Source organism: Capsella rubella, unplaced genomic scaffold, assembly GCF_000375325.1.
Source record: "Capsella rubella cultivar Monte Gargano unplaced genomic scaffold, Caprub1_0 scaffold_7, whole genome shotgun sequence".
Taxonomy (NCBI): domain Eukaryota; kingdom Viridiplantae; phylum Streptophyta; class Magnoliopsida; order Brassicales; family Brassicaceae; genus Capsella; species Capsella rubella.
This window is the reverse complement of record NW_006238917.1, coordinates 5,073,343-5,091,409: the sequence shown is the minus strand read 5'-3', so window position 1 is coordinate 5,091,409 and position 18,067 is coordinate 5,073,343. Positions and strand designations below refer to the sequence as shown.

General features: G+C 37.6%; 6 protein-coding genes, 1 non-coding gene and 1 pseudogene across 8 annotated transcripts; 5 read left to right on the top strand and 3 right to left on the bottom strand.

Moving 5' to 3' along the window:
- The first annotated feature begins 400 nt into the window (after positions 1–400).
- LOC17879478 (dynein light chain 2, cytoplasmic) lies at positions 401–1,084 on the top strand. Its single transcript, XM_006285670.2, has 2 exons — positions 401–586; positions 759–1,084. The coding sequence occupies exons 1-2, from the start codon at positions 449–451 to the stop codon at positions 954–956; spliced, it is 336 nt and encodes a 111-aa protein (XP_006285732.1). The 5' UTR covers positions 401–448; the 3' UTR covers positions 957–1,084.
- A 267-nt stretch (positions 1,085–1,351) lies between these two features.
- Positions 1,352–7,886, bottom strand: LOC17880938 (myosin-4). Of its 2 annotated transcripts, none has more exons than XM_023779781.1 (24): positions 7,199–7,886; positions 6,951–7,055; positions 6,723–6,866; positions 6,477–6,627; positions 6,329–6,356; positions 6,039–6,207; positions 5,817–5,880; positions 5,685–5,698; positions 5,518–5,602; positions 5,147–5,250; positions 4,923–5,061; positions 4,714–4,832; positions 4,459–4,638; positions 4,294–4,383; positions 4,090–4,167; positions 3,777–3,935; positions 3,441–3,626; positions 3,085–3,290; positions 2,858–2,993; positions 2,637–2,766; positions 2,428–2,535; positions 2,229–2,344; positions 1,947–2,159; positions 1,352–1,841 (listed from the first exon to the last, which is right to left on the bottom strand). In XM_023779781.1, exons 1-24 carry the CDS (start codon positions 7,547–7,549, stop codon positions 1,461–1,463), a joined length of 3,456 nt encoding a protein of 1,151 aa, XP_023635549.1. In that variant the 5' UTR covers positions 7,550–7,886; the 3' UTR covers positions 1,352–1,460. The 2 variants fall into 2 exon arrangements, with proteins under 2 accessions (XP_023635549.1, XP_023635551.1); XM_023779783.1 differs by having other exon boundaries at positions 4,459–4,611.
- A 210-nt stretch (positions 7,887–8,096) lies between these two features.
- Positions 8,097–10,138, top strand: LOC17880114. The gene is made up of 5 exons (XM_006282678.2): positions 8,097–8,257; positions 8,352–8,406; positions 8,979–9,049; positions 9,162–9,216; positions 9,788–10,138. The coding sequence occupies exons 1-5, from the start codon at positions 8,167–8,169 to the stop codon at positions 9,948–9,950; spliced, it is 435 nt and encodes a 144-aa protein (XP_006282740.2). The 5' UTR covers positions 8,097–8,166; the 3' UTR covers positions 9,951–10,138.
- Positions 10,139–10,232: 94 nt separating this feature from the next.
- LOC17879319 lies at positions 10,233–11,761 on the bottom strand. The gene is made up of 6 exons (XM_023779728.1): positions 11,342–11,761; positions 11,158–11,235; positions 10,940–10,974; positions 10,794–10,849; positions 10,601–10,699; positions 10,233–10,500 (listed from the first exon to the last, which is right to left on the bottom strand). The coding sequence occupies exons 1-6, from the start codon at positions 11,732–11,734 to the stop codon at positions 10,442–10,444; spliced, it is 720 nt and encodes a 239-aa protein (XP_023635496.1). The 5' UTR covers positions 11,735–11,761; the 3' UTR covers positions 10,233–10,441.
- An 87-nt stretch (positions 11,762–11,848) lies between these two features.
- TRNAF-GAA lies at positions 11,849–11,921 on the top strand. Its single transcript has one exon. It is a non-coding gene; the product is annotated as a tRNA-Phe (tRNA).
- An 863-nt stretch (positions 11,922–12,784) lies between these two features.
- On the top strand, positions 12,785–13,839 carry LOC111829293 (annotated as a pseudogene).
- Positions 13,840–14,396: 557 nt separating this feature from the next.
- LOC17880195 lies at positions 14,397–15,727 on the top strand. Its single transcript, XM_023779119.1, has 3 exons — positions 14,397–14,649; positions 14,764–15,100; positions 15,226–15,727. Exons 1-3 carry the CDS (start codon positions 14,424–14,426, stop codon positions 15,671–15,673), a joined length of 1,011 nt encoding a protein of 336 aa, XP_023634887.1. The 5' UTR covers positions 14,397–14,423; the 3' UTR covers positions 15,674–15,727.
- Positions 15,728–15,877: 150 nt separating this feature from the next.
- LOC17877809 (NAC domain-containing protein 72) lies at positions 15,878–17,413 on the bottom strand. Its single transcript, XM_006284137.2, has 3 exons — positions 17,103–17,413; positions 16,716–16,984; positions 15,878–16,627 (listed from the first exon to the last, which is right to left on the bottom strand). Exons 1-3 carry the CDS (start codon positions 17,281–17,283, stop codon positions 16,169–16,171), a joined length of 909 nt encoding a protein of 302 aa, XP_006284199.1. The 5' UTR covers positions 17,284–17,413; the 3' UTR covers positions 15,878–16,168.
- Positions 17,414–18,067: the final 654 nt, after the last annotated feature.

Genomic DNA, 18,067 nt, shown 5'->3' with positions numbered 1-18,067 from the left:
ATAGCATCCCATATTTGTTTAGTTTATATATTTTTAGAAATTTGAAAATAATGGCACATTGCCACAAGAGTTAATCTGAAAAATTACCATGAATAAAAACTCCGTGATTTCAATCAGGCAGTTTTGTTTTTTAATGGATTAAAATGATTTTGAAATAAGCATATATATCCAATTCCTAAAACAATGATACACTTTATGATTTGGTTTTAACCACATATAAAACGGTCCATGCAAATCCATGTGGCTGATAAATCCACGACAAGCCAAACAAAAAGTTCATGTACGTTCCAACATAATCTCCACCACAATCTAGGAGCTTCACTCCGTCCTACCATTTTCCCACATATATTAATATATATTGCATAAACTCATTTACTCGGCTCTCTTACATATTCCTCGATCGAGTTTAAACAAAATTAGTTCTAAGAATTAATATATAAAACACAGGATGTTAGAAGGGAAAGCTGTAATGGCTGAGACAGATATGAAGCAAACAATGAAGGAAGATGCTCTCAGTTTGGCCTCCAAAGCCCTTGATTGCTTTGATGTCACCGAACCCACTCAAATCGCCCGTTTCATCAAGAAGGTTCACTAACAAATTCAAGTATTAACTATGCATGTTAACCTTAGTGCTAATTAATAAATAGACCAATAATTTCTATTCTACCTAGCTAGAGTGATCCTAATATATCATGCAATGAAAAATATCAAAGTTAATAACAAAATATGTTTATTACTTATTTTTTGGGAATTTTCAGGAATTTGATAGAATATACGGATCAGGGTGGCAATGCGTTGTTGGGACGCATTTCGGATCGTTTGTGACTCATTGCAGTGGCTGCTTCATCCATTTCTCCGTTGGCAGCCTTACCATTTTGCTTTTCAAGGGTTCAGCCGGTGAACCAGCGTCCCGGACCGACGATCTAGCTAGTTTAGACAATATTCTTGTAAAGTAGTCAAAGTTATCTTTTAGTGTTATGTTAAAATCATTCAAATTGTTTCAGTACGATTGCAATCATGATTAACCGTTTATGAATGTTTCAAAAGACAAATAGGCAAATACTATTATATTGCTCTCTCACAAGCATCGGTGATTATTTAAGTTTAGAGCTCGAGATCTTTTAAGAGATATAAAAACAACTGAAAAGAATTAATGAAAAAATATTTTACTTTTGAAAACCTTTGTATTGCTTAAGGATGATTACGTGCACGTGAACATCTAAAGATCATTTATACGTTAATTTGTGCGCTTCTATGACTGCTTTTGTTTCAAGTCTTCATTTATGGTAATGCTAATTATGCTATATCGTGTGCAAAACCATGCGGCCATATACTGTATATATCAACTTTATCTAGCTTTTAATCTTTCTCTGACGTTAATTTGATAAATGTGAAATTTACATGGTTCAAAATCCTAACACTATAGTTAGTTTTCTGTACATGAGAACAAGGTCTAGGTTTCAAAAGCTTTTCTTGCACCACCATTTCCTATGACGACCTTCAACACCATTAAGCCGGAGTGTTGCCTTTGTCTCGCTTAGTCTTGCTTTGTAATCTTTCTTCCATTTCTCAAATCTTAATTTTAGAGTCTTAAGTTCTTCTGCGTGCTGCGACCTGTTTGAGATTGATTCTGGTCCAAATTCTACCTCAACAAAACTCTTCGCATCTTCGTTAATTATGACGCTTCGTTGATCAAATTCTGTCGAAAGGTTGTTTGCGTCACTCCAGCTACCCTTAGGCTCTTTTGTGGAAGTTCCAAAGGACATTGTGTCCTCTGAGTCATTACCAGGACTTGCAGTCTTGTTTAGAGCCAAAACCTTACAAGCAGCAGTAAGACTCATCTGCAAGGACATATACCCATTTGAACATCATAATCTTTTAGGCGTTTGGTCAGAGCAAATTATATATATGCTGGATGATGATTGTGTGCAGTTATGGGGAGTTACCTGCATTGAAGACATATGTTTTTGCCATGTTTCCTCCATTGACTTCATTTTTATTTCGTGCTCTAACCATCTTTCCTCAAACCGTTGCAACTCCTCCTGAAATGCAGTGTTTTCATCTTCCTTCTGCATTATAGCTGCTTCGACTTTCTGAACCCGGCTCTGGAGATCAGCAAGATCCCAAGGTTGATCCTGAAACTGCTCTAAAAGAGGGTCCTAAACAAGAAAGATAATAAGTTACAGCAGTAGGATAACGCATAGACACATAAATCAGGTAAATGCTACCTTGTCTTCGGAATCCCTCATCCTTAACTTTCTTCTTGGTATTTTCTTCTCATTGCATGATTTTTTCTTCTGTTGCATATTATTTAAGTGTTTACGAGCCAGCCATTTGCGTACCACTGCATACAAGGAGGAGAGCTGTAAATCTTATCCAAGATAGAGAAAATAATTATTTAGCCAAAGGAAAGACAACGTTATTTACTATATTGCAAGTGTATGGCTGCATCAAACTCTTCAGTTATTGCTGGGGACACAATAGCTGATCTTTCCACGACAATGTAATTTCTCCTGGCATTTTCTCCGCGGATATCTGTAGCAACAGAATAAGTTAGCCATGAAATCAAACAAAAGAAAAATAAGCATATACCATAAAAAATATATAGAAAGGAATCATGCGACATAAGTCATTACATGACTGAAATATCTTTGCAGCATTCATCATATTGTGATAGTATTCACGAGTCTGATAACCACGAAATTTCTTCTGTAATCCAAGTATGCCACACAAAACATATTTTTTTCTTTCCTCAAGGACTCCAATCTATCAAATATGAAGATGAAGGCGTTACACAATAATTGTCAATGTATCAGTAAAACAACATAAGACAGTACTACAGACAAAGAGAACTTACTAGTCCAGTTCGGAGGTATATTTTCCTATAACCAACTTGATACATTTCAGGAGGAAGATTATATTGTTTCAGAATAGCATTTGATGTGCTAAGTGGATCCTGGGAGAATTTTGTGGCCAGAAGTATGAATCCGTATCTAATCCATGAACAAACCAACAAAGACAAAGCTTATGATTGGAACAATAGATTTATCAACAAAGCACATCCTTAAAGTTGAGAGACCACACCTTACTGCAAGCTCTTGATGTGTCAAGCGAGTAGGATATCCTGATCTTGATATTCTAACAATCTCCAAAACGCCACAACTTCTAAGCTGTTGTAGAACATGATTCTCATCATAAAGTCCAGGAAGCTGCTTCGAATTGGGCTTTATGCATCGAATAAAATGAGGAGTTGTGTCTTCTAGCTTTTTCATCAGCTTGAATAGTTGGCCCTGTAAGCATAAAGTGAATGGATATACCGATAGTCCCTCATATTCAATAAAGTTTACAGAAGAGATTATTAAAGTCAAAGATTGTTTTCAGAAAACTTTTGAGGAAAATTTCAACCAAAATAGAAAACTGCAGAATTCAAGCCTCCTCACCTTAAACTTTGTAATCACACTTTGATTCATGGAGTCCAAACTGGTTGCCGACTTTAGAGACTTGTGTTGCATCTTAGTAGAAAACTGGTTCAACAATTGACATTTGCTTGATGATAAAAGTTGGATAAGATCAACATGCAGTGGATCTCTGTTCTTTTCCAGGAAGCCGTTGGTATCATAGACAACCTATTATACCCATAATGTATAGAAATAGAACTCTCATAAGTATCCAAGGAGATATTTGTTCATTCTCTTGCACCAAATAATTTCACTGAATTATCATAATAATTATTTAATATGCAGAATCAACTTGCTGGATTTGGGGTATGAACAGACCTCTCCAGCATAGTGACTAACTCTGAAACCCTGACCTCTCTCTCCCTTGAAACAAGAGTTAGTCCTCAAATGCTGATTGAGCTTATTTGCAAACGTTGTATCAGTCGCCGTTGGAAATTTTGATTCTTCATCTAACAGGGATACCAAACCAATGGGTTTCTGCATAGGCAACCAGATGGGCGAGATTATGTTCTCAAAACATGGAAGAATAAACCAAATATTCCAATATGTTTAGAGCTACTATCCAAGTCTGAATTTTTCAAAGCACTATACCATCCCTTTCTCACTCAGTAAGATGACATACTACAATTACCTTCTCAATCAGGTTTAGACACTCTTGATTGTCTTTGAATTCGACCCTAGTCCAATCAATTCCATCCCCTTCATATTCCTGAACAATGGAGATACTTTCATAAATTATATATTAACAACACACACTGATTGATAATTGTAGCTAACCAGACACCAGAAGCAGAACACATCTTCATATAATAAGGCTTTGGAGAAAGACGATCACCTCTTGTTCAAGTTTAAATAGATGTCGGTTGAAGTGTTGCTGCAGTCTTTCATTTGCATAGTTTATGCAAAATTGTTCGAAACTATTATTCTAAAACCATGAAGACTTGATCATTACACAGTAAAAAGAAATAGAGACTATAAAATATTGAGCAATGTTACAAACCTTATATGATTCAAACCCATATATATCAAGGATGCTAATAGATCTTCCTGTACGTGAGTTACCAACTTCGAGTGAAATGTTTATTTGCTCAACAAGCCAGTTGAATAGACTCGCATAGATGGTTTTCGCTAGAGAATCCCTCATATCAGTTGCCTGAAATATAGCAAAGCAATCCGCACACTACATTTGGCTAGCTATATAGAAATTACAAGTGTTGTATAACATATTGCAGTGATTGTTTATAACTAAACAAACCTGTCGCAGTGTCAGTCTTTTAGCAATGCAATCTCTACCAGCTTGGAGCTTGCATGTAGACAAAACCACCATAAGATCTTTTGCGTTGCAGCCCATTAACATAGCTACATTAGTAACAGCTGTAAGAAATAAGCCAGCATAATAAGTATCACTGAATTTAATGCTAGTAAATTCACAACCAGTTCACAAATTCAAATGATGAATTATACCTTCATCTGCTACCACTTCCACATAGTTTTCATTGTCTACCACTTTAAAAGATACATTTCCTAACCATAACACAGCTGCAAGCAGCGCAAATGCACGTTCTTGATATTCTTGAGGAATTTGAACAATGTTGAAAGCTTTCTATAATAAAATAATAAGAAATTACAAAATCATGAAATCTGATCCATGGGAAACAGAGGGGGGCACTGGAAATAAATAAAGGTACCATCAGTTTGTGAAATTTCTGCGCATCATTAATGCGATCAATGGTTAAGCAATTGCTCTGATTCAAATAATTGTATTCACTTGCTGCTTTAAGCTTCAATCTCTCTGCAACAACATAACCAAAAAAAAAACATATAATATATGTTTAATCTTCAATCTCTCTGCAACGATCAATGGTCTAGTAACTTCTAGTTTTTCAACCATGAACAAGTAAGCTAATTGATATGTTATATATGTCTACATTTAGGTGCACAAAAAAAATAATATAAATCTCCATTTTTGCTTCAGCAGGGACACTTCCTAAGCATTTTTTGCTTTCTGAATACGTAGATACCTAAATTAGTTCCTACATATTTCTGTTTGGAATGTTACCTTTAAGAATTTGTGGAGCTCCTGCACACAATTCATAAAAGACATGGTAGGATCTCTCGCCATTGCACAGCTGAACCACTCTTGACTGACACAAAGTGACTACTCATTAGCCCATGATTAGCTTACAAGTAGAATTTGACTAAAGCTTCTCAACAAAACAAATTTACCTTTTCTAGGAGAACTATGGTCATTTAGATCAAGAGGTGACACAAACACGGTGAGGAAACAAAAGAAGACGTGAGCTCCATAGTCTAGCAAATGAAAATTGGCACACAATAATACAAATGTTCAATTCTTACAAGTTTCAAGTTTAGCTCCGCATATCTTTCCCTTTGCACTAAAATGAATCTCCATCAGTTTTCCCTGCACCAATTCAGATTTACTATTGAATCCAACCCACTTCTCAATTTATGGCTGACACCAAAGTCTTAAGTTTAAGGAAATAATTTTAGTAATATTTAAGAAGGAAAAACATCCAGTCATGCAAAAATTGGAAGAAAGAAAATGTATGTTTTACTCACAAATCGGCTGGAGTTGTCATTTCTTAATGTTTTAGCATTCCCAAAGGCTTCAAGTATACAATTTGTCTTTAGGAATTCATTTTCCACCCCAAAGCTACCTCCACCAAGAGCTTCCAAGTACTGCATTGCATATTTTGCCGTCTCAGTTTTCCCAGCTCCACTTTCTCCACTATGAAATAATATTTTATTCATTTGATTGTTGATATCAATATAAGAAAATCGCTTTCACCTAAGAATAGTCAAGTCATCGTTAATGTACACAAAAACATTCGAAATAGAAAGCCTCGTACCTTATGATAATAGATTGGTTCTTCTCCTCTGCGTACAGAAAAATTCAATGATGTAAATGCCATAAATTAGCTATGTTAACACCATAGTAAGGAACAAAGTTTCACAGCTTCATGAACATGAAGAGCCAAAAAACTGTGAAAGAATCACCTCTCATCATCTCATCATAAGCTGCATCTGCAACTGCATAAACATGAGGAGCATCCAAAGCCTTGTTCTGATACGTTGATAGAAATTCTTTTCCATAGATCTGGACATTCTTAAATGGATTTACTGCAATCAAAACTGGCCCTGCTTTACTCTATAATAAAGAAACATGAAACTATGTTAAGCAAAAGTAAACTCGGTTAAAATGTCAAATAACCAAACAGACCACACCAGAATGTTTTAACTTACATAAATCAAGTCCTGTGAATATCTGACCCGAAAGTTGTAAAGAACAGATGGCTCATTCAAATAACTAAGTTGTATAAGGTCTTCAACTCCCTCCAAAATATCTGGGTTGGCAGGGAAAATCTCATCCATTGATACTTTCACAACCTTAAGATGACACAAAAAACAAAAATTACACCATAAGGTCTTTCCATATCATATGAAATAAAACACAAGTTAAAAGGAACTAACCTCGTCGGTACTGGACAACATAACACACACAATATCACCAGAAGTAGATTGTATCTTCCCCAAGTGCCATTGCCCATTAGCAAAACGACACCAAACACGATGTTTCTGGCATAAAATAGAGGCACTGTGAAAACTCTACTTTTTTTTCAAGCCATCAGAGAAACTTAAAACAGTAACGAACCAATACAAGTTCAAAGTTTCACAGCCTCAATGATGAATGAAGAAAGACGAAGAAGCAAATCAATTACCTCCCGGAAGAGATAGTCAACGTTATAGAGATCATGCGGGTTCTTAGCTGGACTCATCTGAGCAGTACTAACCTTCATAACTTCAGCTTCACCTCTCTTCACCTCCCCCTCCTTCTCGGCCGATTCTAAGATCTGCCCAGCTCTCCAATCCTTGTCTATTTTCTCTTTGGTCTCGCCTCCCGGCGCAATCGCATTGCGGAAGTTCGCCGGAAGTGATTTACGACTCGACGGCATTTGTGCCCTTGAGGTAGACCGAGAGGGAAGCAGCGACGAAGACTTATCCTTGAACCTCTCGCGCGCGTCGTGTTGCCGAAGAGACTCCACCATTTCCTTAACTGAACTTTTCATCATTGTGGCCGGAGACGCCGATTATATCAGAATCCACCCACCAACAAAAAAAAATTCAAACTTTATTATTTTGTTGGTGGTCTCAACGAAGAGTCTTAAATCTTAATCAACACCCATTTTTGCGCAATGTGAGCTCCATAAACCCTAAATTTCTCAAATGTAGTGGCTTGGGGTTCAAAGCCAGCAGAATCTCGAAACCAGGAAAACAAAAACAGATAATGAAGAATCTCTCAGCATTGTAACCATATATGATTCAAAGATATTCAAGGAAGGGAATAAATAGCAAAACTGAAAACAAAAACAACCCTTAAATAAATAAACTATATTTTGCCTACGAGAAGAAGCCATTTCCAACGAATACAAGAGAGAGAATTTGAAAATACAGAGACACTGAACTCTTTATTACCATTAGGTAGACGATGATCATCATATGTTATAGTATCTGTTATGATAGATAAATGGGCTTTTATCAAAAAACAATAAGCCCAATAAATGGATCCGATTTAGTAAAATTGACCCGACAAGCCTTAGGTGAAAAATTCGATTGTGTTTCCTCCGTCTCTGCTCTTAACTCTCTTTTTGCTTCCTGCGTCTGCCCTAGCGCCAAGCCAAAATCGGCCATGACGAAGAAGAGGAACAAGAAGAACAGAGACGAAGAATTTTCCATGGACGTTTCCGAAACTAAGAGCTCTTCCGAAGCTGCTCCTCAAGGTAAATATTGTACAAACTCTCAAGATTCTGAGCTGAACAAGTTGGGGATTCATGTGTTTACTTTTCCATTTTTTTCTCTTTGATTTTTTGTTAGCCATGGACACTACGGAGACAGGAGACACAAAATTAGCTGCTCGTGCTCGTACCTTGTAAGCGTTAACAATTTAAAAAGCTCTGTAGTATTCTTCTCCAAAATAATTGCTTTGAATCCCGCTTTAGCCTTTCTCGTTTCCTCAGTTGATTTCTAGTTTGGTTAGTCATGATACTCACAAGTAACACTTGTGAACTAGTTGGATTTATATTATACAAGTCTCTAATTGTGTCTCTCTTGGTCTGAAGTTTTCAACTTTCCATTGTGAATTGCTTTGTTCTTGTCCTATGAGGTTGGAGCTGAGTCATGTATATTGTCTACTATTTATATTACTGTAATGGTTTACAAGCTGAAGTTTCCACATTAGCTTTAACACGTAGGAGACAATTATACAAGCTGTTGAGTTAGACAATCTCGGACAAATTTCTCTTGTAAACTGGTTTATCATTTAGCTACGTTAATGTACTATGGCATGGAATGCTTAAATTTGGTATTTTTAGACCTTATTTATGCCATTTTGTTCGGAGTAGAAGCTACCATTTGACTTGTTTTTTTATTGATGTTTTCTTTGGATTCTCCTTACTCTGTGCTTTCCATTAATCCGGATGACATTTCCTGTTTTCTTTTTAGGACAAGCACGAGGAAAGGAAAACCGATGAAGAGAACCAAGAATGCAGGGAAGATGAATGCCGTGGCTATAGGTAGAAAAATAGCATCTTCTTTCATTATGTCCTGGTTCATCCGTCTTCTTAAGATTCTCTGCGTAGAGATTCAGGTGTTGACTCTTTGATTTTTCTTCTTTGATTTTGTTAGCCATGGACACTACAGAGACCGGAGATGTGAAACTAGCTGCCTTTTCTAGTAACCTGTAAGCCTTTTGGAAACTTTGTATAATTGCTTTGAGGCTTTGCGTTGTTAATTTTGACTTGGATCGAAAATATATTTGATTAGGCCAGCAGTTGGTTTTGGCCAGTTATGGACTTATTGTACTCTCAGGATAATTTGTGACCTAGTTGGATTATATTATATAAGTCTTAGGTTTTGCTTAGAAGTTTCCATTGTGAATTGGCTCTGTTCTGAACCTTTGAGGTTGAACCTGGACCTGGAGTCATGGAGTTTGCTACTGTTGTATTATTCTAATGGTTACAAGCTTAAGTTTCTCCACATAAGTAATAAGTCCAGAAGATAACAGTTAGGAGGCATTATGCAAGCAGTTGAATGAGAGAATCTTGGATAAGTTTTGATTGTATACTAGTTTATCGTTTTGTTACGTTCCTCAGCTGAGTGTACTAAGGCATGAAATGATTATATTTGGTATATTTAAAACATATATATGCCATTTGTTCGGAGAACAAGCTTGTTTGATGGTTTCTTTGGAGTTTGGACCTCCTTACGCTTTGCTTTCCTTTAATCCGGATGACATTTCCTGTTTTCTTTAGGACAAGCAAGAGGAAAGGAATACCGATGAAGAGAACGAAGAATGTGAGGAAAATGAAAGCCATGGCTAAAGCTATAGCGTTGAGTGAGAAATATGAAGAGAAAGCTACAAAGAACGAAACCAAAAGTCTCAGAACTCTTTCGGCCAAGAAATTGTACGAGTGATTTTGGTTAAAAAGCTGCAAAGAAGGAAGAAACATAAGAAATTTTTGATAGTTCGTTCGTCTAATTTGATTTTGCTAACGTTATACTTTCTTCTAAAAATAGCTGTTGCAATTTTGTAATCTCCTTTGGTTTACTTATAAAAACTACAGTACGTATGTTTATGATTAATCAAATTTGTTCTTTACCAAGACTAGTTATCTTAACAACCTTCGTAGAGTACATATCTCAGGTCTGGGCGTTCAAATGGTAGAAACAAGGAAACATTCTTACATGGGAGACTACTACTTTTAAACATTTAAAAATCATTCAAATACCAAAGATTAAAGTGTGAAAACAATGTCATAGACATATATGTACATACATATGGATTCGTATTTTCTATATTACTTCTATATCCAACAACGAGCTCTCTGCACAAGTTTGTTGCCTCTACAAAATCTCCAATGCTCGGTCTACTGGAAAATATGCGCTATAACTTCTCGGTTGCATTGTCAGTCTGCATCTGTTACTTCTGCTTCTATGTCTACAACATCAGTTGAGAAACCTTTTCCTGCACAAACAAACACTTCATCTCACCACTGGATTCTCAAGAGATTGGTAACTGATTTGCGCATAATTAAACAGAAATGTAGATAAAAGGAAGAACGAACCTTTCTTAGGTGCAGAAGAATATCCATTTGGGTTTTGTCCAAAAGCAGTAGTTTGGTTAGAGAATTTCACTGCTTCCTTAACAAACTTATCATCCACCACTGCACTTTCCAAAAAGACACAAAGCTCATGCTTCAAAAGAAATATCAAAGATGACCTTTGATAAATCGAAAAGTGAAGGATTCATCTTTTTACCTGAGAATGGCTGAGTGCAGAAAGGGCAAAGCTGTACTTCATCATCCATCGCTGACCTGCAGCAATTTTGAATAATATTCAATCAACAAGATTTGGGGAAAGAACAAAAAAAACAACTGAGGGATTGATTCTTTATATATCCTTACTTGAATATCTGAAACTCGTTTCCACAATTTGGACACTGCACAAACGTAAAGCAAGATAGGTAAATAGAACAGAATCTTGAAAATAATTACTCAAACACAAGTGGTAGTAAACTAAACTTAATTCAGGATTAACATCCACGAGTTATAATTAAGATTAACAATGTTTCTTCGAATTCTTGAATATGCTGTCTTAAAGCCAAAGAGACAAGAAGACTTACATTGCTCTGCACAATATCTCGTTGTGCCCACCACAGGAAAGCTCCCAACCCCAAAATTGGAACAATCACCACAACCAGCTGCAGATTGTAAGAACTTCAGTTACCAAAAAAGGCTAAGACAGCACAATTAGATAACCAGAGACATTAAATGATTAGACTTTAGAGAAAGGAGAGAGAGTGGTACCCAGACAGAGACAATAGCGTCCAAAATCCAACCAAGCTGGCCAGTCATAGAGAGATAAGTTAACCCAATAGCCAAGGCAAGGTTTCCAAGGATCCTCCCATTTCCGTTGTTACCTCCGCCGTTAAACCCTAAACCCTTGTTACAGCTAACCCTAACCTCCCGTCTTTGCCGGGTAAGAGCTTTCTCACTAGCTAAAACCCCATTTTTTCCCAGACATATCAATCGCTGTCTCTGTCTATGCTCAATCAAGCAAGCTCTCAATCCCAAGTTGTTCTGGAGCAGAGAAGGAACCAAGCTTAGTCCTTTCGCCTGGAGTCTATTTCTGGGTTCCTTGTTGAAACCATCGTGTATACAGATGTTGCTACACAGGATAATCTGTGGAATCGAAGCCATCGTCTGAATTTGTTACCCAGCACAATGCTCGACTTCAAAGTACAAATGGTGATTTGATAATGGCAATGATGTAATTTACCCTTTATATAAAATATTAATAGAAATTATCACAACGCGGGGATAGCTCAGTTGGGAGAGCGTCAGACTGAAGATCTGAAGGTCGCGTGTTCGATCCACGCTCACCGCATTTTTGTAATTTTTCACTATTTTACGTTACTTTTTTGAAACGCGTCGTTTTGATGTTTTCCCAAATTTAAACTACACTTACTTGGGCATGTCAACAGGTTTGACCTTTCACTTTTCAGAGATAACGGTTCTAGTTGCATTATAGTTTTAATGTGATTGAGTGAAAAACCCGATTAACTTTTTTTATACATGTGGGAAGATTGAATGCCCGTCATATTATATTCCCCATGTTCAGTTGAATCACTTTTGTTTTAAGACACATACGTATATGGTTGACATATTATAATGTTCCTAGATAGATTGTCGTGGTTTCTAATATAATTAGTCTAAGATTAACATCGACGTTCAATATCGGTTTTAGATAATTAAGTCACTGCACGATACACCTAAAATGGTTGTCTAAGAATGTACTTCTCTATGAAGCTACGAAACTGAGCAATATCAACTGAAAATTTTCATTATATAACTAGCATCCGAAGATTGGGGAAACGATTTAGTTCCGACTTCAGAGAGATGTGGATCAGCATCACAAAGGCTTGTATTTAGGTCTACTAAATAAATCATACAAGGTTTTTAAAAAGACAACTAGAGCTTAAATATATTTTTTATCTTGATAGATTTTATGTTCTAAACGATGCACAATGTTAAGCAGTATTGTTTTTGTACCAAACTAAGGAAGAAACAACCATAACAAAACAAACGAAAAAACCTTACTTGACAATAACTGCAAGAGTATGTATCACTCTTCAGAAGAAAAATATTTGACTTTTAACCACAATATAAATTCACAATCGACAACGCATCCCCAACTGCCATTTTCTATCGATATAGACGTATAGTGCATATAGATTCCACACGTCGAGGATGGAGGTCCTAAAAACCTCATTACTAATGATAATTTTCGTGGTAGCTTTATGTTTCTTGCATGTGAAGGCTTGGCATGGTCAGGCTTACTGTGGTGGCAATGCGGCTCCCCGATGTCAGCTCCAATACATCGACTGTATCCTGAAGAGTGCCCGACCACCATGAACCCCAACGCTCAGAACAAAATTTGTTGGGTTGACTGCTTTAAACCCCTTCGCATGGCAGAGTGTCGAGGTATTTATTAACTACCATTTCATTTTTATATTTCTTGTGATTGATGAATCATATATATAGATGCAGACCAATGCAGTTTTAAAAGGGCAACTAATAGAATTTCAACACTTTTTAAGATTTTGATATATATATATATGATATTTTGTAGCGGTAAAACCCAACTGTGAATTCTCTGGATCGATCTGCCTAGATCCAAGGTTCATAGGTGGTGATCTGGATTTGTGTTCTACTTCCATGGAAAGAGAAATGAGCATTTTAGCCTTGTCTCAGACCCTGATGTTTAGATCAATGCTAGGTTCACTGGTCATAGACCCGCTGGACGCGCTAGAGAGACTTCACATGGATCCAAGCTCTCGGCTTCCTCTTCAACTCCCACAAATTCTCCCTAGAGACTTCACAGTTCACATGGACAGATTGACTGTTTTGCTCATCTTGAGGTCCAGTTCAAGTTCATTAACCTGTCCCTAAAAGTCGATGGAATCTTGGGACGCACTTACAGGCCCGATTTCAAGAATTCGGCTAAACCAGGAGTCGCAATGCCAGTGGTGGGAGGTGAGGATAGCTTCAGGACATCTTCTCTGCTCTCTCATGATTGCAAAACTTGTTTGTTCTCTGGTGATCACACCGTTGTGAGTGGCTCTTTCAAGCCAAAAAGTACATACACATTGTTAGATTGCAGCCGTGGTGCGTCTTCCGGTTATGGAATCGTCTGCAGGAAGAAGTTGCCATCCAAACTCAGTTTGCTAAGAATTATAGATGATAAAATATGTTATATTTTGTGTAAGTTTACTTTATATGGTTGTCAAAAGAAAACAGAGTAATAAGTTAACTCAAGAACCAAATTCTCAAGAAGGTAAATGTAACACAATTAATTACATGGACTAGTTATGATTGCTGAAAATATATTATTGGTATGCTTCATCCGTTGTGTTTGTCGTAATCATTTACAACCACAGTGTACTTTAATTGGAACACAAGTTAACTTAAAACCCCAGCTAAATTAGGATATGTAGAATGTTAATCACTTATCGTACCCTAAGATCCGGCTATTACATACATAATGTTATTGTTGTTTCAAGATTTCCAAAAGTCAAATTAACAAGATGCGGTGCTCTGTGCTCATACGTAAGAGTTAAGACCGAGAGGTATGGATCTCGCTCATGTGAATGTAATTCTTAAATGCATTTTTATTCATTTTCGAAGTTTCACTTTTATTCATAGCCATTACAACTTTAGATGTCCCAGATAAGGGGCGCACAAACCTTACAAACTCCCATATTTCAACTTGGAGTAAAATACTTTATTTTAGATAAGATAACAGATGGGCTTCTATAAATTCACAATCGACACTTTTCTTCTTATATTCATGCATAATAAACTGAAGAAAAGAAAGAAAAACTACAAAATGAAGATCTCAAAAACCACTTCGTTAATGCTGATTACTCTTGCGGTCATGTTATGTTTCTTGCGAGCCAAGTCACAAGGAGTTTACTGCAGCAACCCTTATGAACGATGCTTCCAAAAGTACATATTGTGTCCGCAAGAGTGTCCCACCACCGGTGCCGCAAACTCCATGAATAGAACCTGCTACGTAGACTGTAGTAAACCCCTCTGCACATCCGAGTGTCGAAGTAAGCAACAACGCTTAGAACTTTTTGTACTATATATTAAGTTTCTATATATATATATCTAAAGCTCAAATGGAGTATATTTTCATATTTTTTCCTTTAACATGAATGGCTTAGAGTTGGGTCCAAACTGCTATAGACCTGGATCGGCCTGCCACGACCCGAGGTTCATAGGTGGTGATGGGATTGTGTTCTACTTCCATGGAAAGAGCAATGAACATTTTAGCCTTGTCTCGGACCCTGACTTTCAGATCAATGCTAGGTTCACTGGCCACAGACCCACTGGACGTTCTAGAGACTTCACTTGGATCCAAGCCCTTGGCTTCCTCTTCAACTCTCACATCTTTTCTCTCGAAGCCACCAAAGTGGCCACTTGGGACAGCGGCGTCGACCATCTCAGATTCTCTTTCAACGGCCAAGATTTAGTTATCCCTGAGGAAATCCTTTCCACGTGGTAAATATAATAATAGCCTTACTAATTTTGAGAAGTTTTGCATTTTACATATTTAGAGGTCTTTTTACTAGTTGAGATTTTGTATCTTGAAACCTACACCAGTACTACATGTGCTTTTTGACTAGGTACTCGCCAGAAAAAGACATCAAGATAGAGAGAGCGACAAAGATGAACAGCGTTACCGTAACGTTGAAAGACAAAGCAGAGATCATGGTCAATGTCGTTCCCGTGACTAAAGAAGACGATAGGATCCACAGCTACAAAGTACCTTCAGATAACTGTTTTGCGCATCTAGAGGTCCAGGTCAGGTTTTTCAGCCTATCCCCAAAAGTTGATGGAATCTTAGGACGCACTTACAGGCCCGATTTCAAGAATCCGGCGAAGCCTGGAGTCGCAATGCCAGTTGTTGGTGGTGAGGATAACTTTAGGACATCTTCTTTGCTCTCTCATGACTGCAAGACTTGCATTTTTACCGGATTAAGTGACTCGTTTAAATGGGAGACTGAACATACACTGTTGGATTGCACTCGTGGGGCGTCTTCCGGATACGGAATCATATGCAGGAGGAAGTGATGTTCCGTGAAAGGGTTATCCTAACTTCGTTCGGAAGCATAACTTAGTAATTTTCGTGCCTTTATCCAAAGCATCCCATAAAACAGAGGATTGGAGCAGAAATAGTTAGTGATATGCTACGGAAATTGTATGATGTGAAGTGATCTATATGTTCATGAATCATGAAGAATAAAATTGTATCCAAGTTTTTGTGCAAATGATATCAACAACACATAAAAAGGACGCATTAGTAACCATTTATTTTTTTCTCCATTGAGAAATAAATAATTCAACGTCTTGTGGCCCGTCACAAAGTTTGTGGCCCGTCAAAAAGTTGGATCACCCAAGCCTTTCCTTTTAGTGAAGTCCTAAGCCTCACCGAATCGGTAAAAGCCCATATATAAATCCCTATTTTATTTACAGCCAGTCTTACCCACATCTTCAAGGATTTTAACCTTTTCACCCATCTGAATCACAGTAAATTACAGCACATGTCTCTCTTGTCTCTTCTCTCTCTCATTGCCTAAACTCGAATGTTTGACCCGAAACACCAAACCCGCTCGAGCTATATCCGAGACTCTGAGACAACCCGCCCGAGTTCTGCTGTCGATCAGCATGCGAGTTCCTCAATCCGCTCTCCGCCTCTCCCTCCGTCGCTCTAAACGCGTCGTAACCACCGTAACTCGGTAATCCGTTGGTCGGAGCTAGCTCCGGGATTGGATGAAGACCTGCCAAGCTAGCCCAATCGAAGTTCCCGTTAAGAAGCGTCCTGAGCGAGTTCATCCGAGGAAGGTTGAAAGACTGGTCTTTTATCTCCGGGAACGAGTCAAGAACGTCGTCAAGCTGAGACGACGAAGACGAAGACGACCCGTTAGTGCTATACTCTTCACGAACCGGAGTAGCAGCAGCAGCAGCAGCTTGTCTCTGGGATCCAGATGTTTTCTTGTAAATTCGACACAAAACCCAATCGTCCAACTGTAAGAAAAAATCGAAATTAGCAATTTGGTTTCAGTGTTTATCTAATCGGAATTGAGAAAAAGTTATCATTTTTGTTTGTTTTTACCTTGGAGCTTCCATGGCTACGAGAATGCTCGATTAAGCGATACTCGTGCATAATCCAGTTGGTTTTCGTGCCTTTGGGAGCTTTACCGGCGTAAAAGACCAGAGCTTTTTTAATACCGACACGGCGACCATCCGCCGTGATGATCTTGTCAGTACCCGTCGCTTTCCAATAACCCGACCCAGCTACTCTATTGGGTCTTGACCCGTTCGGATATTTCCGATCTCTCGGGCTAAAAAAATACCATTCCTTTTCTCCAAACAAGGCTTTACCTGAAAATATTTACAGTAACAACCCCTTGAGTTTTAAGATATTTTCGATTTCAACCCAAAAGTAAACAACACCCAAGGCAAGAAGTGTAGAAAACAAAAACATGTTATTTTGGCTTACTTGGCAAATCCCAAGGATCGAACTTGTAGAGATCGATGTCTCCGATGACCTGGAGAGAGAAATGATAGCCTGCAACTTTCCGACAAAGATACTGAACAAGAAGCTCTTCATCTGTTGGATAAAATCTAAAGCCCGGTGGTAAACTCAATTGAGCTAATGGATCTTTCTCTCTAACACCCATTTTTTGTTGTTGTTGTTGCTCTTTCAAATTCGATTCCAAAAATATAAAGAAAAGAGATTTAAAGGTTTCGAACTCTAAAAACTTGTCAAGAAATTTAAAGTTGTTAATGTTGGTCGATCTTTTGGACAATATGGTGAGTAGCTAGTTTATATAGGCTATGGAAAAGGGCCAAAGGATAAGTACGGTCGTCCTTGTCTTACTGTTCTTAAAAAAAATCTAATTACGATTTTTCTTTGTGGACCCTTTTAACCATTGGGATATCGCCACGTATATGAACCGGCCGACCTTATCAATGTGTTGTACAAATAATTTTCCAGCGATATAAATGTGCATATACAATTCCTATAAAGATTTTTTCATGTGTAAGATTTTTATGTATGTGAACATTCCTGTAAGTGATTGTAGGCAGCAGTAGCACTAGTCAGTTGAGAAATTACTGCTTTGTTGTAGTAATTCATCGTGTGTCAATGTAACATCTCGATATAAAGCAGTGAAAATATGCTAATTACTGTAAGTTCTTGCCACCGAGAGATCTCACCGAAGGCAAGAACAAGATCTAACTAATAACTATATATTGGTGCCGGTTCGGGTGCATGAACCGTCAGGAAAAGCCAAAGTTAAGTATATCGACACGTGTCAAGCCAGTTGTCCTTTCTTCTAGAATTCTGAAAAAGCCTAACATCGATGTGTGGTTAGTTTTATCATAATGCTCCAAATAATTATAGCCTAGTTCGAGTATTCTTTTTTGTCCTGAAGCACTCATCAGTCACTTTTACAATGGATT

Bases quoted from the DNA above. Each gene is read 5' to 3' on its own strand.
- LOC17879478 (XM_006285670.2), top strand. From the start codon at position 449: ATGTTAGAAGGGAAAGCTGTAATGGCTGAGACAGATATGAAGCAAACA. The intron at 587-758 runs GTTCACTAACAA...GGGAATTTTCAG, and splicing joins TCGCCCGTTTCATCAAGAAG to GAATTTGATAGAATATACGG.
- LOC17880938 (XM_023779781.1), bottom strand. From the start codon at position 7,549: ATGATGAAAAGTTCAGTTAAGGAAATGGTGGAGTCTCTTCGGCAACAC. The intron at 3,936-4,089 runs GTAATTGTAGTA...TTGCCTATGCAG, and splicing joins GTCTAAACCTGATTGAGAAG to AAACCCATTGGTTTGGTATC. The intron at 2,767-2,857 runs GTAAGTTCTCTT...CATATTTGATAG, and splicing joins TATACCTCCGAACTGGACTA to ATTGGAGTCCTTGAGGAAAG.
- LOC17880195 (XM_023779119.1), top strand. From the start codon at position 14,424: ATGAAGATCTCAAAAACCACTTCGTTAATGCTGATTACTCTTGCGGTC. The intron at 14,650-14,763 runs GTAAGCAACAAC...TGAATGGCTTAG, and splicing joins CTGCACATCCGAGTGTCGAA to AGTTGGGTCCAAACTGCTAT. The intron at 15,101-15,225 runs GTAAATATAATA...CTTTTTGACTAG, and splicing joins GAGGAAATCCTTTCCACGTG to GTACTCGCCAGAAAAAGACA.
- LOC17879319 (XM_023779728.1), bottom strand. From the start codon at position 11,734: ATGGCTTCGATTCCACAGATTATCCTGTGTAGCAACATCTGTATACAC. The intron at 10,850-10,939 runs GTAAGGATATAT...AAATTGCTGCAG, and splicing joins AACGAGTTTCAGATATTCAA to GTCAGCGATGGATGATGAAG. The intron at 10,700-10,793 runs GTAAAAAGATGA...TGGAAAGTGCAG, and splicing joins CTGCACTCAGCCATTCTCAG to TGGTGGATGATAAGTTTGTT.
- LOC17877809 (XM_006284137.2), bottom strand. From the start codon at position 17,283: ATGGGTGTTAGAGAGAAAGATCCATTAGCTCAATTGAGTTTACCACCG. The intron at 16,985-17,102 runs GTAAGCCAAAAT...AAATATTTTCAG, and splicing joins CGATCCTTGGGATTTGCCAA to GTAAAGCCTTGTTTGGAGAA. The intron at 16,628-16,715 runs GTAAAAACAAAC...TTTTTCTTACAG, and splicing joins GTAGCCATGGAAGCTCCAAG to TTGGACGATTGGGTTTTGTG.
- LOC17880114 (XM_006282678.2), top strand. From the start codon at position 8,167: ATGACGAAGAAGAGGAACAAGAAGAACAGAGACGAAGAATTTTCCATG. The intron at 9,050-9,161 runs GTAGAAAAATAG...TGATTTTGTTAG, and splicing joins GATGAATGCCGTGGCTATAG to CCATGGACACTACAGAGACC. The intron at 9,217-9,787 runs GTAAGCCTTTTG...TGTTTTCTTTAG, and splicing joins GCTGCCTTTTCTAGTAACCT to GACAAGCAAGAGGAAAGGAA.